The sequence below is a fragment of the Melampsora larici-populina genome, assembly GCF_000204055.1.
Source record: "Melampsora larici-populina 98AG31 unplaced genomic scaffold MELLAscaffold_1, whole genome shotgun sequence".
Classification (NCBI taxonomy): Eukaryota; Fungi; Basidiomycota; class Pucciniomycetes; order Pucciniales; family Melampsoraceae; genus Melampsora; species Melampsora laricis-populina.
In genome coordinates this window covers 742,694-762,359 of record NW_006768765.1, presented here as the reverse complement: position 1 = coordinate 762,359, position 19,666 = coordinate 742,694, and the positions used below count along the sequence as shown (strand labels likewise).

General features: G+C 41.6%; 4 protein-coding genes across 4 annotated transcripts; all 4 read right to left on the bottom strand.

Moving 5' to 3' along the window:
- Nucleotides 1-5,668: 5,668 nt before the first annotated feature.
- MELLADRAFT_101017 (uncharacterized protein) lies at nt 5,669-6,049 on the bottom strand (the record flags this gene model as incomplete). The annotated part of the gene is made up of 1 exon (XM_007403483.1): nt 5,669-6,049. One exon carries the CDS (start codon nt 6,047-6,049, stop codon nt 5,669-5,671), a length of 381 nt encoding a protein of 126 aa, XP_007403545.1.
- A 1,111-nt stretch (nt 6,050-7,160) lies between these two features.
- MELLADRAFT_86771 (uncharacterized protein) lies at nt 7,161-7,663 on the bottom strand (the record flags this gene model as incomplete). Its single annotated transcript, XM_007403482.1, has 3 exons — nt 7,161-7,163; nt 7,214-7,400; nt 7,464-7,663. 3 exons carry the CDS (start codon nt 7,661-7,663, stop codon nt 7,161-7,163), a joined length of 390 nt encoding a protein of 129 aa, XP_007403544.1.
- A 400-nt stretch (nt 7,664-8,063) lies between these two features.
- Nucleotides 8,064-8,705, bottom strand: MELLADRAFT_86770 (uncharacterized protein; the record flags this gene model as incomplete). Its single annotated transcript, XM_007403481.1, has 2 exons — nt 8,064-8,121; nt 8,215-8,705. The coding sequence occupies 2 exons, from the start codon at nt 8,703-8,705 to the stop codon at nt 8,064-8,066; spliced, it is 549 nt and encodes a 182-aa protein (XP_007403543.1).
- Nucleotides 8,706-15,668: 6,963 nt separating this feature from the next.
- On the bottom strand, nt 15,669-18,465 carry MELLADRAFT_76238 (uncharacterized protein; the record flags this gene model as incomplete). The annotated part of the gene is made up of 4 exons (XM_007403480.1): nt 15,669-16,761; nt 16,829-17,020; nt 17,082-17,415; nt 17,492-18,465. 4 exons carry the CDS (start codon nt 18,232-18,234, stop codon nt 16,153-16,155), a joined length of 1,878 nt encoding a protein of 625 aa, XP_007403542.1.
- Between the last annotated feature and the right edge of the window lie 1,201 nt (nt 18,466-19,666).

Below are 19,666 nucleotides of genomic sequence, written 5' to 3'. Positions count from 1 at the left end.
GATCGGATGGAAAAACCATTGGCTGTGTCTTTCCTCGAAGATCCATGGGGATATGGGGGTCGTCTGATGGGATTGTTGTAACTCGTAGATGAGCTTGTTTTCCACCGGAACCGAGGTTCATATTTTGCACTCGTAGCGCTGAGGGACCGTATGATTCGTGAGCTGATGAACAATCAAAAATGAAAACTCCCTGACAGTCGGGATGCATTGATTCGAAGATTGGAAGAGCTTGTGTTTTGACCTGATCAATCAACTGAGCCATGTCCCACCATGGATCACCTTTGGTCCCTGGGTAGATTACTACTGCAGTGTCATTGAATTTGGGTAAGATCAGATGATGTGCATCTGTTTGGAGATCATGCACTCTATCTAAGGTTACAACCAGTCGGCCAGTGGTTTCGCAGATGAAATCCGAGATATGGATCAGTCGGCCTTGATCCTTAGACCGCAGTTCGTTTGTTCCAGGAAGGAGCCATGAAAGTCGAGGTCGCTCCTTGGCGTGTACAGTAGACTCGTCATGATACACAAAGACAGTTTCACGCCTATCACCCAGTTTTTCTGGGTCAACTGAAATGGAGTTTTCAAGTTTTTCTCCAACGTACACACGAGATCGCTTCCGAAGGTCTTCAAACTCAGCCAAGTATTTCTTTCGATATTCCACCACATCTGGACGTTCATGCCCATCAAAGTATAATGATTTTTTGTACTCTTGAGGCCGATAACCAAGCTTGTACATCCAGCAATAGGCAGTAACTAAAGAGATTGTTTGGCCTGGATGGAACTTGGGGAGAGCTATGGTATTTACATGATCACAGAACCTTTGTGGGGTAACCTAAGAAAAATATAAAGAATCATGTTAGTTTTATTCAAGTGATTTGATGTGTTGTCCAATGTTTGACTCACCTCTCCTGGTGTTCTTGAAAAGGACCATGTCCGTAACATGCTCCAGAGTGGTGCATTGTCTAGAAGCAAAGGATGTTGTGAACCAAATCCCGACCGCGAGTGTATGATTGATGACATGGTCATGAGGTGGTTGGCTTGGGCTCGGATCTTTCTTGCTCTTCCAATACCCGTAGAAAAGTTCATGTGATTGCTTGGAAGTCGTCTCAAAGAACCTTGAGCTGCAAGTATTGATGCTTGAATGGTGGGTGATTTACTGTTTGCCAAAGACAGCTCCTTACGACGAAAGTTAAATTCCCTGAGCTCGTCCAAGATAAGGTAAGGGATGTCACACTTTGGATTTTCTTTGTGCTCGGCTTTGTATTTCTGAGTTGCAGATTGTATCTTGGCATCGAGTGCAGCCCACTGTTCCTCAATTTGAATCACACGCTGTCTAGCAAGGGCATCTGTTGAGTCCATCTTGGCATGCCGAGTGGCTTGGGCCTGTTGTACCGATGATGAGATCCATTCCTCATACTCCGGATCAAGTCCATGTTCATCCTTGCCACACTCTTCTGTATGTTCAGAAGCATCATCAAAATCATCGGGATCGTCGGAGGCAGAGTCTTGGTCATTCGAAGAGTCGTCTTGGTCATTGATACAGTTGATTGATTGAGTTTCTATCTCAATCTTAGAATCTGAGCTGAGTGGTGCTTCAGCTTTGGGTTTTGATTTAGTCCATTGAGCCATGAATCCGACATTCTTTCCAACTGCTGCAACAGCCTTCTTTTGACGATATTGACGTGTTGCCTTGGGAACTGGCTTAGAGATGAGTCTTTTCTTGAGCGGGTTTGGATTGGAAATTGGTCTTTTGTACCTTTTGAGGTGTCCAAGCCTATTTTTACGCTTTCCAATGGCAGGTTTTGCTGTGTTGCATCCAAGGAAGACTGGAAAAAGCTGGTCTTTTAGTTGTTCATCACATTCTTGTTCATCTTCAGAGTCTGCTATTTGATTTTCAATAAAACCAACAATTTCATTATCAATTCTTAATTGTTCAGCCTCTGCTGCTTGCCGTGCTTGTTGAGATTTCTTCCGGTTAGAAAAGGCCATTGTGGTGTGTTTCCTGTGATGAGGAGCTGGAATGGTCGAGCTAAGTGCTGAGAAAATGGCTTGCAAGGTGATGTTCAGATTATACTTGAGTTATAAAAAAGGTTCACATGCATAGTAACAACACTGGGTAAGCTACGCTGCGCACCGCAACAGGCTAATCCAGCGCAGCGTAGCTCCTCGAAAAAAACTGAAAATTCAAAAGGCTGGTAGCGCAACACTCACAATCGGAAAGGAGCAACGCTGCAGCTCACAGCAGCGCTCTAGGGCGCTGCGCAACGGGCGCAACACGCAACGCAACACGCAAAATTGAGCGTGAGAAGGAAAAAAATTACTTGGATTGAAAAAACAATTATAACAAGTGTTAATGATAGTATAGAAACTATAAAAAGTGAATAAAATCAATGAATGAGAGTAATGAAGTAAAATAATGAAGTAAAAAAAACAATCAATGGTTGAAATTTATAGAAAAAGATGAGATAAAACCTTAAGTCATGGGTATCCCCATAGCTTTGAATACCTTTGTCAGCTCATCAAATAGGGTGCCAAGATCAACACCCTCCCTTAGCCAAAGTCTACTGGATACCAGGCTTTCAATGGTCCGGGCAATCAAACTGCCTCGACTACAAGAGCACACATCGGAAGCACATGAGAATATTTGCTCCGCGGCACAAGACGACCCTGTTGAAGCTAGGTAATCCTTAGCCATACGAGCTAACACCCGATACGATTTTTCATGGGCCTATAAATTTCAAGATCAGTGTTGCATCAGTATTGCATGAGGACATTGGAAAGTTAGAAAGGTTAGAACAACTTACCTTCCACCAGAGTAGACTGGCTTCAGGATTTTGAATGTCGTAGTTGTCTGCCTTCATCTTATCAGACCCACATAGATAGTTTTTCATGGGTAATTCATCGCCCTCTTCAACAGCGGGTTCATCTTCAGAATTGCTGACAAATATGTCCGGCTTTGGTGATGAAGTGGGTTTTGAATTGTTTCCACGTTCAGTTTGAGATGGAGTTGGCTTTGTGATAGGTGCTGACTTTTCGTACTGTTGGTGAAGACGTCGAAAGGTAGACTCGGCTTTCATGGTCACTGATGAAGTTTCACCAAACCACTTCGAGAAGAATTTAAGACGGAAGAAAGGGTGAAGTATTGTTGCCATGACTAGGGTCTCGCATCCAAGTGCCTCGTTAAGATATTCGATGGTCTTCTCCTTCATCTTTGCGAGCATTGGATATAGAGCGTCTGTGGTGGCGAGAGGTGCAATCTTCTTCTCAAGACTGGTACGAAGCTCTACATACTGAGGAATCACCATGCAGCCAGTCGGTCCGTCACCCTCCATAAGTAGAGTAGTCTTCAAGAATGGCTGGAATTCACAAAAGATCAATGTCAATATGCATCAAAAGAAGATGACAACCAAAGTGGGAGACACTTACCTCAAGTTCCATGTTAAGTCTCCGAACCTGGGCCCATTCACTCGTGGTCATCTCTAGTTCATGGAAGTAGCCGTAAGGCTTCTTGTTCTTGCGTGGTGGTAGATTCTTTGAGTGAACTAAGTTTAAATCGTCTCGACATAATTGATCAATAACCTGGGTGAAAGATGATTAGCTTCAATTATGATTCACAAAACGTGCAGTCAGTCCAAAGAAACATACCTCTCTTGCTAGCCAGGCTTTGTGACGGCTTTGATATTTGATGTTCCAACGAATACCGTAACCAGCGATAAGTGAGCATTTGAAGCCTTTCTGTTCACTGACACGATCAAATTGCTTCCGCCACGCAGCTGAACGAGTAATTCTCCGAGTTATAAAGTCGACCTATTATTGATTAAGAAATTGAGAGTAAAAAGTTAGAAAAAAAACAACAGCGAAGAAAGAGCAATGCATTCACCTTGCGTAAGATGTAATCCAGATTATTTGCCTCCCGACGGTGAGTAGGTTGGACTTTGCTGTCCTCAACCATTAAATCAGGACACGCATCATCCTCGGCATCCGCTGCATCCCATTCCCCTTCGACATCCAGCACATGAACAACTTCAGGGGGGACCTCTTCAAGTTCCTGTAGGTCGTGATCAACAGCCTCATCTTCTTCATCAATAAAGTTCGATCGGCCAGCACCCAGGGGAACAACTGTTGGTTCGTCCTCAGGCTCCTCCTCTTCAGCAATTGTTCATATAGTTGGAAAATGACCTCGGTCAATTTCCTTCACCTTGAGAGGTGGTGGAGCCTTCACACCGAGAGCTGCCAAACCTGCATTGACAATCAATGCAAGTTTGTGGCAGAAGCAGAATATATGCATTGAGTCGGGGTCCCATGAGTATGAACTGATGTCTTCCTGTTCAAGAAACTGTTGGTGCATCTCACGTGCCATGGTCTTGTTGTTGGAACCGGAATCGGTTGTCTGGCATAGCATGTATTTCAATCATGAAAAGATGTCAGCACACCCTTTTCAAATGAGAATACACAGAGAAACAATTACTTAAGGATGTTTGACTTATCTTTTTATATAATCCATGTTTGACCAATATATTGACCATTGGCTCGGCAAGCCATGGTCCGTGATGTTGCCACGTAATCACTTTTAGAGTCAGGTGTCGCACACAATATTTCCATTGGTTGTCCACAAAAGTTACTGATGCTCCGATGAAGACATGTCGATTGCCCTTAGTTGTCCAGCCATCGTGGACTAAGTTGAATTTGGAGTTAAGAGACTGAATAAAGATCATTCAAGAATCATCAGTATAGTCAAATACATTTGGATCAAGTTGTGACATACCTTCAGTTCCGAGAATACTTTCTCCTTGAGAGAAAGATTGATTTGCTTGGCCTCATCAGCAGCCCAACGACGACCAAACAAATGCGCATCCTTTCGAAGGTATCGAATCATCCCTCGAAGGATTGGGTCTTCGATTCTAGTCCAAGGTTGAGCTTGACGGATGAGCCAAACGCATGCCATCTGATTCAAGGTAAGGTTAGAGAAAGGAACGTTGGGGGCGGACACAACAAATGCGTTCATAGGTCCATTCTTAGCCAATGCCTTTTGTGTTTCGGCAACAGAGGGCGGGATCTTCAAGTCGGGTTCCTTCTCCTTGGCTACGAGGCGTCCGGGACATCCAACATCTGATCGACCATCGGCGGTGTTCCCATCTCGGTGAACCCAAAGGTTACCAGTCAGGTTGCTGAGACTGACCCTGACTGGGTCATGCTCGTCTCGAGGACAAAAACGACAAGGGTAGGAGAGTGGGGCCTTGTTCGGATCCTATGTCAAAAGGAGGATTGAATAAAAAGAAGATAAAAATGTCAGCATTGTTCAAAATGAAAGGAGAGGTACTTATTCACATCATCCTTAGCACCGGGTTGGTTCTTTCGATGGAACGGACGACCGTAGTAGGATTTGAGTCGAACAACATCCTTTGCATCGTCCTTGCGTTTCTTTGCGGCAACCTTTGAATTCTCTTCATCTGAATCGGCCCGTAAAGTCTTTTTGCTGACAGTGGCAGAGGCAACCTGGACGTTTTAACTATTAAGTCAGTCTTGATTGCACTTAGATACATTAAATCAATTGACTAACCTCCTTACTGGTAGATCCTGAAGCAGTTGCTTTTTTCTTTTGTTTCTTCTGCTTATTAGGAACCGGGGACGAGTTCAAAGATACATCCTGAAGGTTTGAGGTATGAGGTCAGTTTTGTTTGCGCTTAGATAAATTGGATTGGTTACTGACCTCATTTCTAATCGAACCTGAAGTACTTGCCTTTTTCTTGCCCTTCTCCTTGGGCTTATGTGCGACCGGGGATGAGGGAGGATCTGATGCAGACGCATCATTGGTGGATATGGTATGACATTTTTGTTTGTTTTGAGCACTCGGAACAATAACTGGTTCGTCTTCAGAGTCTTCGGTTTCAACACTTTGAGTCTTCTTCTTGTGTCGATTCGAGGACTTAGCTAGGATGATCTGGTCAATTGAGACACGGCGACGGGAATCGGGTGAAGGACGACACATCCCCTGGCGTTCGGGCTCCTTGCGAGAGCGTGAGGGACGCTCGGAAGTGACAGATGACATTGGATTATGGGTTTGTGGTGGTGGATCTAATAGTATGATAATGGATGGGTAGAAATGGTGGATTTAGTAAAAGTGAAAAGAATTTGAATGTGATTATGGATAAAGCCAAGGATGAGTTATAAATTGATTATCTGAGGCTAAACAATGAACAGCAAAAGTTTGAATGAATAGTTGGGAAAGTAGGACTTACAAGAATTGGGACTAAAACAAGTCTGAAAGATCCAGGACACCATTGAGCCCCTCGTAGATCCGAGCTGAGAGCCGACCAGATGAGTGTCAACACCAGTTTGGCATATCAAACTGGTCACCAAGGGGTCGTGGCTTGCACCAGTCAAGCGACTAACCCTTGGCTTGCAAACAGTCGAGTATCGGTGGTGAGGGTTGTGCGTAAACACGTGCATTGAAAACATGGGTTGTGTCCTGATTCGCTGAGATCGAGTTTAGTTTGGCATGTGTGGCGAGAGATGGTTGGCAGGGGTTGACAGTCGATGATCTGATCAGAGTGGGATTTCCAAAATGGGAAAGTACTCACTTGGGTGAAAAACCCCCGATCGGCCTCCATGGCCCCGCAACAACACCGCTGCCTGCGGTCTGCGGTGCTACAAGAAGCGCCTGCGCAGCGGTTCGAAAAAAACCCAATTTCCGAGGGTTGGGAAGCTCTGCGGGGTTTTTGAGTCCAGGAGCAACACTACACAGCAGCGCAGCACCTTCTGAAAACCGCAGCGCCCCGCTGCGCAACAGCAACGGGGTGCGTTGCTTACCCAGTGTTGATAGTAACTAAAAAACACAAAGTGGTTGACACGCTGAGCACCTAGCCACTATGTTATGTGGTTCACCAACCACTACTTGACCCTTGTACATGGGTTTTTTTTGAATCCATGCCAAAAAAAATTAAAAATCAGAAATGCCTGACAATTGGGCCCGGGGCCAGCCCCGGGGCCGACCATAGTCAGGTGTAGCACAGAGTAGACTTTAACTACTGTAGGTGCTGTTCAACAGATTGCCCTGCAACCACATGATACACCTTCACAGGGTGAGTCTGCCCTATTCGATGTAGACGGTCAATTGCCTGTTGCACAATCTGTGGATTCCAATGGGCATCCTAATGATATTACTTTTAGCTAATATTGACCACTGCATATGAATGAATGATAACAAACACACCATCAGATAGACCTCGTCAGCACAGGTCATATTCAAGCCCACACCTCCAGCTTCAATAGATACTATAAAGGCCTCAATGTTGTTATTGTTCTTGAATCTGTTGAGTTGGCATGTCCTCTCATGAGTTGTCATGTCACCGTGCAAGGTGCTGCTGCCAATGCCGTTACAATCCAAAGCAATCTTGATCCTGTGGGGTGTGCAGGTTAGCTTACAGGCCAAGTGATATAAAAGAGACATAAAATATAATTACCACTCCATGAAACACCTCCATTGGGTATAGATGACAGTCTTCTTGCATAGACCTTTATGCAAAGTTCTATGCTTCTTTTTGAGCTGGGAAACCAAGTATGCAAGTTTGCTACTCAGTGACCAGTCCTCCAGGTAGGCTGGCCTGGCATCAGCAGTCAGTGCCCTCCCATCCGGCGCCATGATTCCAAGCTCCTCCTCCATCTCCGTAATCTTGATCTGATTGAGCTCTTGTTCTTGTTTGAATAAAAGAGGGTGATTGCATGTCATCCTGAGATTCATCAATTGTCTGAAATATTCACCCTGTTTATGTTGGATTTGAGATTCCACACCAAAGTCCTGAATAAATCTTTCATAATGTTGCTGATATATTGCTTTCACTTTTTGATGCATTTCCAATAAAATGGTCTCATGGTAGATTGGAGGTCAATTGAATAGGTGGCTTGATTTGGTCCGCCTAAGCATGAAGTATCTTAGTAGCTGGCTGAATGTGTCCAAATTTCCTTGATGAACTGGCAGAGTAATTTGACGGTCCCATACTGAGTCTTGATGAAAAGGTTTGATGTCCAGAAATTTGAAGAGCATGTGCAAGTCTCCAATTCTGTTATGGAGTGGAGTACCAGTGAGACAAAGCCGGTTGACTGATTCCAAAGAGGTGAGGACTGCATGGGAGGTGGTTTCATTACAAATTACACTGGTACCAGTAAAGGGCCAGTTTGGTCACAGACCTTTGGTCACAAAGAGAGAATACTCACTGATCTTCATCAATGACCACTCTGTACCATCTGGTTGTGAAAGGAACCTGGGTTGAACCACCATGCCGTTGGTCATACATAAGTGTTTTTGGGGTTGTAATGATGATGTTGGCTGAGTGGATATCACGTAGAGGTATTTTGACTCTGTCTGTGCCATGCCAGCACAAGACTTTCAAGCTGTTTTTTCTTGTGTGTTTTCCTACCTCTTCTTCCCAGTTGTCCATCAGGCTAGTAGGACATATCAAAAGAGTGGTGTGAGATGCTTGCAGGTTAGTGTCTAGATGGTTGACAGCTGATGCTGAATCCTGATGTTCATATTGTCTTGATGCATCCAGTGTGGTAGCAATTAAAGAAATAGTTTGAATTGTTTTGCCAAGGCCCATGTCATCCGCTAGAATTGATGCCCTAGGGCTGACTGGTCCGGTTTGTCCCTCAGTGACAATAAATTCTTCCCCACAGAGACGGTGACTCCACCGGTTTAAGGGTGGCATTGATTTATAAAACCAAAGGGAGTGATAAGTTGTTGAATCTGGATTTTCTCTGTCCAACAAAAAAGCCAGGACCTGCTTTTGATGGGGGTGCAGCTGAGAAGTAACTATATTGGAAGAATTGACAGGCTGAAGATCCAAACCACAAGAAATGGACGCAAGTCTTGAGGCCTCTTAGCTGGTCAAAATATGATCAGGAAAAGCAGAACTCCAGTTGGGGGTTGTCCGTGCTTCTAGATCCACCAGAGGAATATGTTGATGCTGATGAGGTTGGTAATGAGGAGGACTCTGGAGTTTGATCCGGAAATTCTTGACAGTCTTCACAAGGGTTCCTTAATACCAATTTGAAATAAATATAAGTACTTTGACTTGCAATTGAGTTGCATCAAGTCCATGAAATTCTACCATAGTTATGTTGACAGTAGAGCTGATGAGAACTGGGTGACTTGGTTCCAAATAAGTATTAGACTTCCATCCACCTGCAGGTTCAGCTTTGTATGTACGCGGAGTACTTCCAAGCAGCTTCAATAGACAACTATCAACTCCTGCAGGGAAATACCCCAATGAATGACCACTTGGGAGATGTAAAGTGATTTCTGGGGTGCCATGGCTATCAGCACAGACTTTCAAGAACACAGGTGACTGATGGGGATCTTGCAATTTGGCCGCCGTGGAAGTGGGTGATGCCACCAGGAAAGATATCATCCCAGCACATACAGGTTGGCTTGGATTTTGTTGAGGTGTGAGCAACATGATTGCCAAAAGAAGATGAAGTGAAAAAAATTGAAGATTTGAATGAGGGACAATATACTTTGGGTGCTTGAAGCACGCTTTGTATGAGCTCACATTTGCTGTGCTGATTTTCACAATTTACAAAACATTCCTGGATCTTGCAGATCCACGCACAAGCTTCTGAGATTGATGCAAATCTTGTGTCACATGTTCCAACAAATATTTATCATGTTCTTGTAAGATTATCTATACAATATCCTGTTTGGTCATATAAAGATGATTCCTGAATCATCTTTTGGCAGGAATCATCTTTTGGTATTAATTTGTTACACCATGGAAATAATCATTTTTTGGGGCAAGTAACAAAATTACCAAAAACAAGATAATGTTATACAACTAGCTTCAAGGTCTCATGTTTGTCAAATATCAAGTCCAATACGAATGTTTGAATATTCTTAATGGCTCTGTTATGTTATATAGTGGTCCTACACATAATATTAGCTTTTGTATATGTATAACAAAATTGTTAATTACACTTCATTGGAAAAGGGTTTTGATACATTTGGTGATGTATCCAAAAAAATTGATAGTTTGATCTGGATTAGAATCATTATCATTCTGATATGATTCCTGATATTGATTGTAACCCAATTTTGATAATTAGAACATTTTTGACGTGATGATATTTACAAAAAAAAAGAAGTTTACCCAGTGATATATAAAGATATATCTCAATATTACCAACAACATAAGGTTATATTTTCACTTTGTGAATACCAAATGATATTCATAAAGTGTCAATTTTGAAAAATTGGTCTCACCACCTTGTCTCACAAGTTGGTGAGACCAAGTGGTGAGTCTAGGACCCAAGTCACCACCGCATGCTTGATGGTTGTGCAATGGTGCACCACACCCAGACCACCTAACACCTCGGTGGTCTACCATTATTTGCAGACCACCAAGGATCTAGGGGGTGTCACTCCACCGCACAATCACTGAGTGATTGTGCGGTGAGTGGGTAGGTAGACCACCTAAATCCTAGGTGGTCTGGCCACTGCACAATCACCTGGTGATTGTGCGGTGACTACCGGGGCCTAGCTAGGCCCCGGTAGTCACCACATTCTGGCTCCTGGACTTTGAAAATCCACCACCAATTTAGCTCCAATACATCTCAACATGTCTGGAGATATTTGCCCTTCAAGTACTCCACCACCGTCCCCACATGGAACACCACAGCCAATCTTAACCCCCCTTACTTACCAATTTCATCCATCCACCATTCCGTCCTATCCATCCTTTCCTTTGAACGCGACTTTGCCAAACTACTACCCAACACAAATTCATCCATCATATCCACCGGCAATCATTCAACAAGGCTCTTTCGGCTCTTTTAATTCAATGACATCCATGCCTCAACCGGCCTCGCAACCAGTAGAATCCATCACAACTTGATCAAAGAATCCTAATAAGCCTAATGCAAGAGGAGTTAAGTCACAATCATCAACACCTCGTAAGAATCGAGCAAAAAACAGCAAGCCCCCACAATCAACATCAAGTGGAAAGCAGCAAAAGAAAGGAAAGAAAAGTCAAAAAGGAGGTGCAGACAGACCTGTTAGAAAGCCACCGGTGAAGTGGGAAGATCAGAAGAATGAAAAAGGCAAGAGTGCAATCAGCATTCTCTTAAATTGGATTGCAATGTATGAAAATCGGACTCGGTATAAGTCACATACTTATAACTACAAGTCCGCTACGTTAGAGTCAATTACTTCCTACTTAGTTGAAAATGGAATTCACGGCCGTAATGAAAAGATTGTGGCAACTAAGGCAAGTGATTCCCTTTTTGTTCACTTGTTTCAATTAGTGGTTTTACAATGCAAATGTGGCTGATAGGACAATATATCTTCATATCAGTACTCTCAAGGCCCAGTTCAATGAAGCAAAGAGATGGATTGATCAGACTGGTCAAGGTGCAATGGGTCATCTTGAAGCTGAGAAGGAGAAGAATGGGTGGGAAGATGAGGATCCAGCTCACATTGCAAGAAAGAAGGTCTTAGTTGATGGTAAGTATTATTCATTGTTCTGACTATTTTACTACACTGATGAACCTTTGATACAGCTTACATTGAGGCTAGATGCAAATATTACTGACAATCAGAGCCTGTCATGGGTCAAAGAGACAAGGCGACTAGGCTAGCAAGTGTCAACAGTGCCCACCTGGACAATCCAAACAATTCTTTAGAGTGTTTGGGTTTGAGGTTAAATGTAGATGAAACACAATTAGAGGATGATTTCAATTTAGATCAATCACAACGTACCTTGCCTAGCCAATTAGACATCCAAAATGATGATGAACACTCGGAAGCCTCAAATCAAGGGTACCACCGTCCCCAGGCCAAAGCGGAAATTGATAACAATCTTGAAATTTCTAATAAAGACCTTAGGCATCTTATTGATGATAACGTCTCAGAAGGTTTGTGTATCTACACCATTCTTTGCAATTCTTACACTGAATTTTTATGTATAATATCATGAATAGATTTGTCACTCAAATTGATCCCCAAAGAGTCAGCCAAGCAGACCCCAAAACCAACAATTGATCTTACTGCACCTCCTTCTGTTTCCAAATTGGCAACAAAGCCTTCAGTCAAAAAACGTTACAGTCATAAGGCTAGCGCGGAGTCTAAAGTGAAGGAGTTGATTGATCAAAAGGCTGAAACAGTCAAGTCATCCATCAATCAGCTTGAAGATAGTGTAATCAAATCAAGTCTCAAAACTGACAGCCTTGGCAATGCAATCAAAGAGCTTGCAACAATTTTCAAGCCCAAAGACGACCCTAGACTTTTGTTATCAAAGGAAGATCAAATCAAACAGGCTCAGTTGGATGCACAACTACATGGTTTGAAAGTTGAAACAGCTCAGTTGGATCTCAAGCACACCAAACAGACTATGGATATAGATTATAGAATTGCTAGAGGGAAATTCGTTGCTCAAATAATGGCCGAAAACCACTTGACTCTGGAGCAGGCAAAGGAAGTTGCCGCTGAAGTATTTCCAAATACTGTAGGTTTTTGAATTTGATGTATCTGCTTATAAGTACAAGTCATTAATTCCAATTTTTGCTTTTCAGGAATCTGAGAAACCCCAATCCTAATACAAATAAAGTATTGAGGATCAATCTTGTTCAACAATGTTTTATTCTTCAAGTTCAATCTTTTCAAAACCCACAAGGCTCATTTTCTTAACTGTATTGCAGATATTGTCACTTGATTAAGGATCAAACATAACATCGGTGAAGCTCTAGGATTTACCAAAGTATTACCTGTCAATTCAATCAATCGTGTTAACTGTTTTTTAACACAATCAATCGCTTTCAAAGAATTGTGTGAACTTTTGATTAAAAATTTTATCAGATCAAAGTGTTTCAAATAATTGTTTTGAATGGGGCAAGAGCAATTGATGTTTTCCTTCTGCCTTTCACACAAGATGATTTTTATTTTACAAATTTTTCTTTGGTGATTCAAAATAGTATCTTTGTCAAAAAAACTACTCATTTTGTTAGATTGTCTTTTCAAACAAAATACACAAATTTGTAACTAAGATGCAACTATTTCGTTTTAGTAGTATTGAAAATGGTAAATATGACTGATTTATCCTAATATAGGAGCATTCCAAAAAGATTATGTGTATTAAAATACACAGAATCAATACTAGCAACTCAAATTAGAATTACAAGCAATCCTGACTGTTTCTAATTTGAATTGGTCAGGATCCATCCGGGTCCCTTGTGTCTAATGAAAAACCAATAGGACACTTTTATTGGATACTGATACTCAACATGATCAAAAGGAGATCATCGGATATCTTATAGAAGAGTTTTTTGACCTTTGATGTAGTGTGTTGGGTAATTCATTTAAAAGTATAATGAACTCAAACAAAATCAGTATGTAATGAGGATCAAAAGAAAGGAACAACATGTCTTTTCAGCAAAATGAAAAAAGAAACCACCCCTTATGTTCCCCTGTTTGCTACAAATTGTTCAAATAGAGATCTCTGTTGAGTGTCATTTTGTGCAGTTTGTGGATGCACATCATCTTTGTGAAGTGGTGCATTTGGGGGCAGTCTCCTTTGCCTAGCTGTATGGAGGAGCCCTTCTTTGATTGTACCCAACTCAAAACTCCATTGATCATTGTTGGTTGTTGTGTAATTGTGCAGTATTACACATACTCGAATCCATATGTTTGCTCGCTGGGCACTACGACAGCCAGTGATCAAGATCCGGAGCTCTTTTAAGGACTTGAATTGACCTTTGAGCATACCAATGCTCTGTTCAATTATAACTCGTATCTTGCTAAGTTCTTGATTGACAATGAAGGCTTCTTGGAGATTTTGAAGATGTTGACCAGGTGCCCGTTTAAAAGGCGTGATGACACTACATGATGTCGTATAGCCAGAATTGGCCAAAAGATATTCATCTTTGGAAATGAAATCACTTGGGTTACGATAAATATGGGAAAGAAATGTCAGCATAGATATTGTACTTCATGAAAGGAGAAGCTTACCGCTGAGGACATATAAGCCCTTTGATTGTGAGCTGATCCACACCAACCAAGTTTGTAATACCTGATGATCTTATTAATGTCACATACTAACATGATGTTAAATGCATAGGACTGTTTTTGTGTCCAGTAATCCTCTGGATTTTGAACTGGTGCAAAAGCAAGTGGAACCAGTGTGCCGTCCATGAAAGCAATACAGTCTTTGAAATGACTGCCCTGTATCTTCATGTTTAGATCACGGTGTTCCTCGATGTTTGGCCACTTGACCCACTCGCTTTCCATTTGAAGGATGGCATACATACAGTGATTAGTCCAATTGTGGACACTTCCCTCTATACCGAGACATATTAGTAATTAGTTTTTTGAATAGAAGGAAAGTAGAGGCACCAAAGGGCACTAACCTGATATGTGAAACATGTACGCAAGGTGCGAGACATCCCCCCCATTTCCCGAGGTACCCAAATTTGCTAGGGCCACCAGAAGCTGCCACGCTACAGGAAGCTGTTTATTGTCCGATTGGTTCTGAAAAACACAACTACCCTGAATCCGAGTAACTAAGTTCCAAAATTGGTCATGAGTCATTCAAGCCTATTTGTCAAACAGCAGGAAAGAAAAGGTCACATAGTGATTAGTTTTGAGGCTTGGTGGATGGTTTAGAATACACTTTTGAACACTCACAATATTTAAGAATGGATCACCGCCTTTGGCAATTCTGTGAGGCAATGCAATGTTTTGGATACCTTGATGCCCACATGGTAATCGGTCTTGCACATAGCGAGTGGACTGTAAGATCTTGAGGGCTTCTTCAAGTTGACCAATCTCGCTTTCAACAAGGTTTAGTAGACGGTGACCAAGTAGTACAAGCTTGATGGATTCTGCCCTTGCCAAATGAAACTCTAAGGCCCCAAGCATAATCACTAATAATGGCCTCCTTGCCTCAGACTCGTCCAATTGGTGTTCCTCACAATCCGCTGCTGGTTGGTTTGTATGTAGATTGTGGTTGATGATAATTTCTTGAAGACATCAAATTATGAAAAGGCTTTTGCCATCTCTATGTTTCTTGAAGGCAAGAGTAGCTAATTGAGAGCTTCCTGCTTGTTTCATTCCATCGATTGCTAGATGTATGTGGTGTTTGAGCCTTTTGTGGTGTCCTTTTTGAGCCATAGCGTGGTGTAGGAGGACAGAGGTATAAGATAAGGAAGTGAGGTGAAACGATCAAGGGGTGAATGACAGGGGAAGATGAAGAGGCCTTAATTCAGAGTTCTATCACAGAGTTGTATCACAAAGTCTTGTGGAACCTAGGGGCAAAGAGCATTCAAATATGTTTTTTTTCCACAAGGCTATGAAGCCAGAACACAGCCAAATCTTTCTTTTCTGGCTTTGTGGAAAAGTTCCAGAAGCACTTTGTGTAGGACAAAATTGGCTTCTTGAGGTTTTGAGGAGTATCTTAACAAAACAAGCCTTTGTTGAGTCCAAAAAAATGAGACCCCAACTGGATTTTTCTCACAAATACAAAATAGTACTCTGACCATCTTGACCTGAATCCCCAAAAGGTTGAGACTCAAAGGAGTACATAGTCTTTTGGTCATGATTGTTAGTTTCCCAATCTGATGATCATAAAGGAAACCTATCTATCCCAACCAAATCTTCAATCAAAAGGATTTCTTTCTTCACAAATCTGGTAAAAAAAAGTGCACTTCATCATTTTCATCTACGCAAACAAAAACAAACACAACATCACAAAAAAAACAAAAAAGGAAAGTTGATTTTTTTTTTCTGATCAGTGTTAATTTTTTTGGGGGGGGTTTGTAAAAAAGAAAATAATAGTCTGGTTACAATGCAACCAGCCACCAGGATATGCATGTATCTTGTAACGACAAAAAAAAGAGAGAGAAATAAAATCAAGAGAAGAAAATAAAACTAATTTTCATAGAGTTAAAAAAAGTTTATGAGTTAATCACCACTACCAGGAAAAAAACACCCAAGCCCACACACACACACACGCACTCATTCATTCATGGATAAAATCTTTATTAAAAGAATAAAAGGATAAGGGGAAAAAAACTTAGATTGAGCGATGACAAGGTACGATAAGAAATGTCCTAATCGGATAATCAAAAAAAAATCAAAGCAGAAAATTATCATTGAGGAAAGTAATCAATTCATTTTCGACCACCACCAGTAGTTAAAGCCTTCAAGTCCTCAGCATCCTTCTTCATCTGCTCTTTATCAGCTCCTAATCTTTCGAAAAGGTCACAAACGACTTCACCAATGAGCTTTGAAGGACACTCAACCACCAAATGAAAGGCTATTGATCCAGCAAAGCAGACTCCGAGTAATAGGGCCCAGCTTAGGCCCAAGACAGTAGGAGCTGAATAAGTTTGGGAATTATGTAAACTTAATGCTACATCCGGAACGATAGTGAAGACGACAGCTGGGGCTAATAAAAAGATTCCAGCTGAAAGTTGTCCAAGGAACTTGAAGAGGCCAAAGCCGAGGACACGTTGAGCGACATCCGAGGTTTCGACAATGAAGAGTACAATCGTGACAAAGATCCAATCTGAGAAAGTGATATCGGTATGGGCTTGAACGTTGACAGTGGCCAAGGCAGAGTTAAGATTGTTGCGAACGACAGGGATGAATTGAGTAACGGCAGCTACAACTAGAAGTGCTACCCGAATGGCAATTCGAAGTGGCACCGATAGTTTACGTAAGCGAGCAGTTTGGCCATGGGCAGCCATATCAGCAATAAAAAGCCCTGTGATAGGAAGCTGTAGAAAGATGGAAGAGTGGTCATGAGTAAACTGACAAAAAGAGAGATATGGTAAAGAGACGCACAGCAAAATAGTTGAGACTTGTCCAGCTAAAAAACATCAAAATCCCATAAACCCAGTATCGATTTGATGGTAAGTTGCCCAACATAAAGTGGGTCACATAGACAGCGTAACTTGATTGAAAGAACCAAGGGGTAACCCAGAGATTGGCACCGAACGCTTTACCAGCAATGGTATCTTGTTCAAAATAGGTAAACTGAAAGATAATGACAACTTGTTAGTAACTGATCGACGGGAAAAGAAAGAAAAATACGTACAAGATTGAAGACCAAAGTGACATAACCAGCGAATCGATCGATATTAGCCCAATAAGGTTCATTCATTCCTGCATTATTACAGTTCTTGGTGGCTCGGTTATCACCTCCTGAAGCTAAGCCCCATTGGAGAGCCGCAATAGCAAGGACTGGTAAAATAAATCGAAATGGTCGGATAAGCATCGCACGAGTCAATCTAGCCCAAGAGATCAATGGCTTGAGTGGATCTTGATGTTTCATCAAGAGTTTGGCATGAGGATTGGCTGCATCCCACAATGGTGCAATCAATGATCGACCTGAGAGGAGTAGTAACATGCAAATACCAAGATTGGTAGAGCTGCAGCAAAGGTAAAAAAACGACTGAATGAGTCAAAGGATAAAGTCCAAGTTAGTGAAGAGATGAAAACGCCTACCGAAAGATATAGAGAGGTGAATCTCTTTGAATAACCTTGTAGTCATTTTCACTCAAGACTGCATCAAAGAGAGTGCCGTTCATAACAGCGATCGCAGCAAAGAACTTGAGAGCATCGATATAAGGTAAACGTTTCTTCTTCGAATGACGTTCATCTACACCGGAATCACCAATCGAATTACCATTCCAAGCTCTGTAGATCTTAGTCATCATACCATACTCGGGAGGATAAGCCACAGCAGATCGAGCCGAGAGACTGAGTTGGGATGAATTGCTGTGTGCAGCTGAAGGTGAAAGACGTGGAGAATGGTTTGGGTTGATGAATTTCTCCGGTTGATGTACACCACTATGAAGACCTAAACCGAGAGATGAAGAATTCATAGTAGATGAATGACCATCACCAAATCGTTTTTCAATACTGACATCAGTCTCATTCAAAGTAGGATTTGAATCAGCATAAGTAGCATGACTGAGTGGATGGGGTGGTCCAGAATTATGAACAAAAGGACGAGGACCGGTGAGTGGAGCTTGTTGTGGATAGGGATTATTGTTCCGAGGTGGAGGATGACCATGTTGAGGAGCAGGAGAAGAGTAACGAGGTAAAGAAGGAGCGTCAAAATCCGAACCGTTTGAATTAGTTGGAGATTGAACTGGATGATTTTGACGAGGTGGATAATTAGGTTGATCAGAGATTGAGATAGGAGGTAAATGTTGATGTTGTGATTGATAAGGATGAGAAGACATGATGTTAGTGTTGTTGTTGTTGTTGTTGTTGAATTGAAATGATCTTGAGTTGAGTTGAAGTTGATTTAAGTAAATGAGGAAAGATAAAAGGAAAGAAATGAAAGAAATGAAAGAAATTTCTTTGATGGTAACTTCAAACGGTTTCACACAAATCAAAATTGACTTTATTTTTGATTTGTATCAATAAAGCGGTACAAGTTTAATTTTTCAAATCAAAAGTCAAAAAAGGGGAAGGGATTGTTTCGAAATAGGAACCATTCCGAGTCTCAACAAGTTTCATTTGTACTCTCATCAACTGTCATCCGTCAAGTGACATCTCAAACCATAAACACCATTTTAAAACCCTGAAGATCTCACATCTTATCAAATCCATCATTTGAATCTCATCAGAAAAACCTTTTGGATGATCTTCAACTTCAAACCATTCTACAAGAATTCATCATCAACATTCCATGTGTATCTTCATCATCATTGGTACACACTCATCCTTACAAACCAATCTGACCGCAACGATCTCTTCGGCATCATCGTCAATTAGTCGGTACATAAGAAAATGATTGACATCGAGTCATCAGCCTATTGTACTTATCTGATCTACATTACAAATCTTTCGCAATTCGATTAGATTCGATTATATGAGGGTATATGAATAGATGGAAAATCAGATAGAGTCAATCTCACGAAGCTTGAACACCTCTGAACGTGATCAGCTTACAGCTGAGTGAAGCTGAGATGATCAAAAGTAGTCATCAGGAGAGTAAGAATGTAAATATATGTATGTTGATAATGATTATAAAGGCTTTGGAGCTTGATGGAGAAATCTTTCATTACATGTAGATCAAAAGGAGTCGAAACCGACTACATGCGTGTTCTTGAAAACCTCTTCATGACCAACTTATGGGTAAGTGAGATATGAAGATTACAGCAGAGCAACACAGCACAGCCCAGCGATAACAGCATTCTGAGGCATCACCATGTCCCGATCTGAGTTTCTCCCGACGTGGTACTTTCACGATAAAGCTCGTGTGGATCATGCAAAAAGTTAATTTGGATGTGATTCTGATATTGAGTACCAAGGAAGAGCCGAGTGCACGATACATAATTAGAGAGATCCTAGCGACTTTACAACTGAGCCCACCTTCGATAGGATCTTGAGTTTGTCAACTTCCATAATACTCTTTAAAGAAATAATCATGTTGGTTCTCATTTGAAGCAAGAACCTCCTATGACTTACAATCTTATAACTTCAGCAACTCCTTTCTCCGAGACCGCCCGCCTACAGTTGGCTTCTCGGCAGAATTTTTCAATCAATCGTCAATTATCAATTGTGAATCTGAAATTGAAACTTTATTAGTGATGGGGCATTATAATTTTATCTTTCACATGAAAGCTGGAACAGAATTTCACGCTTAATATGTCTCGTTTGAATTTT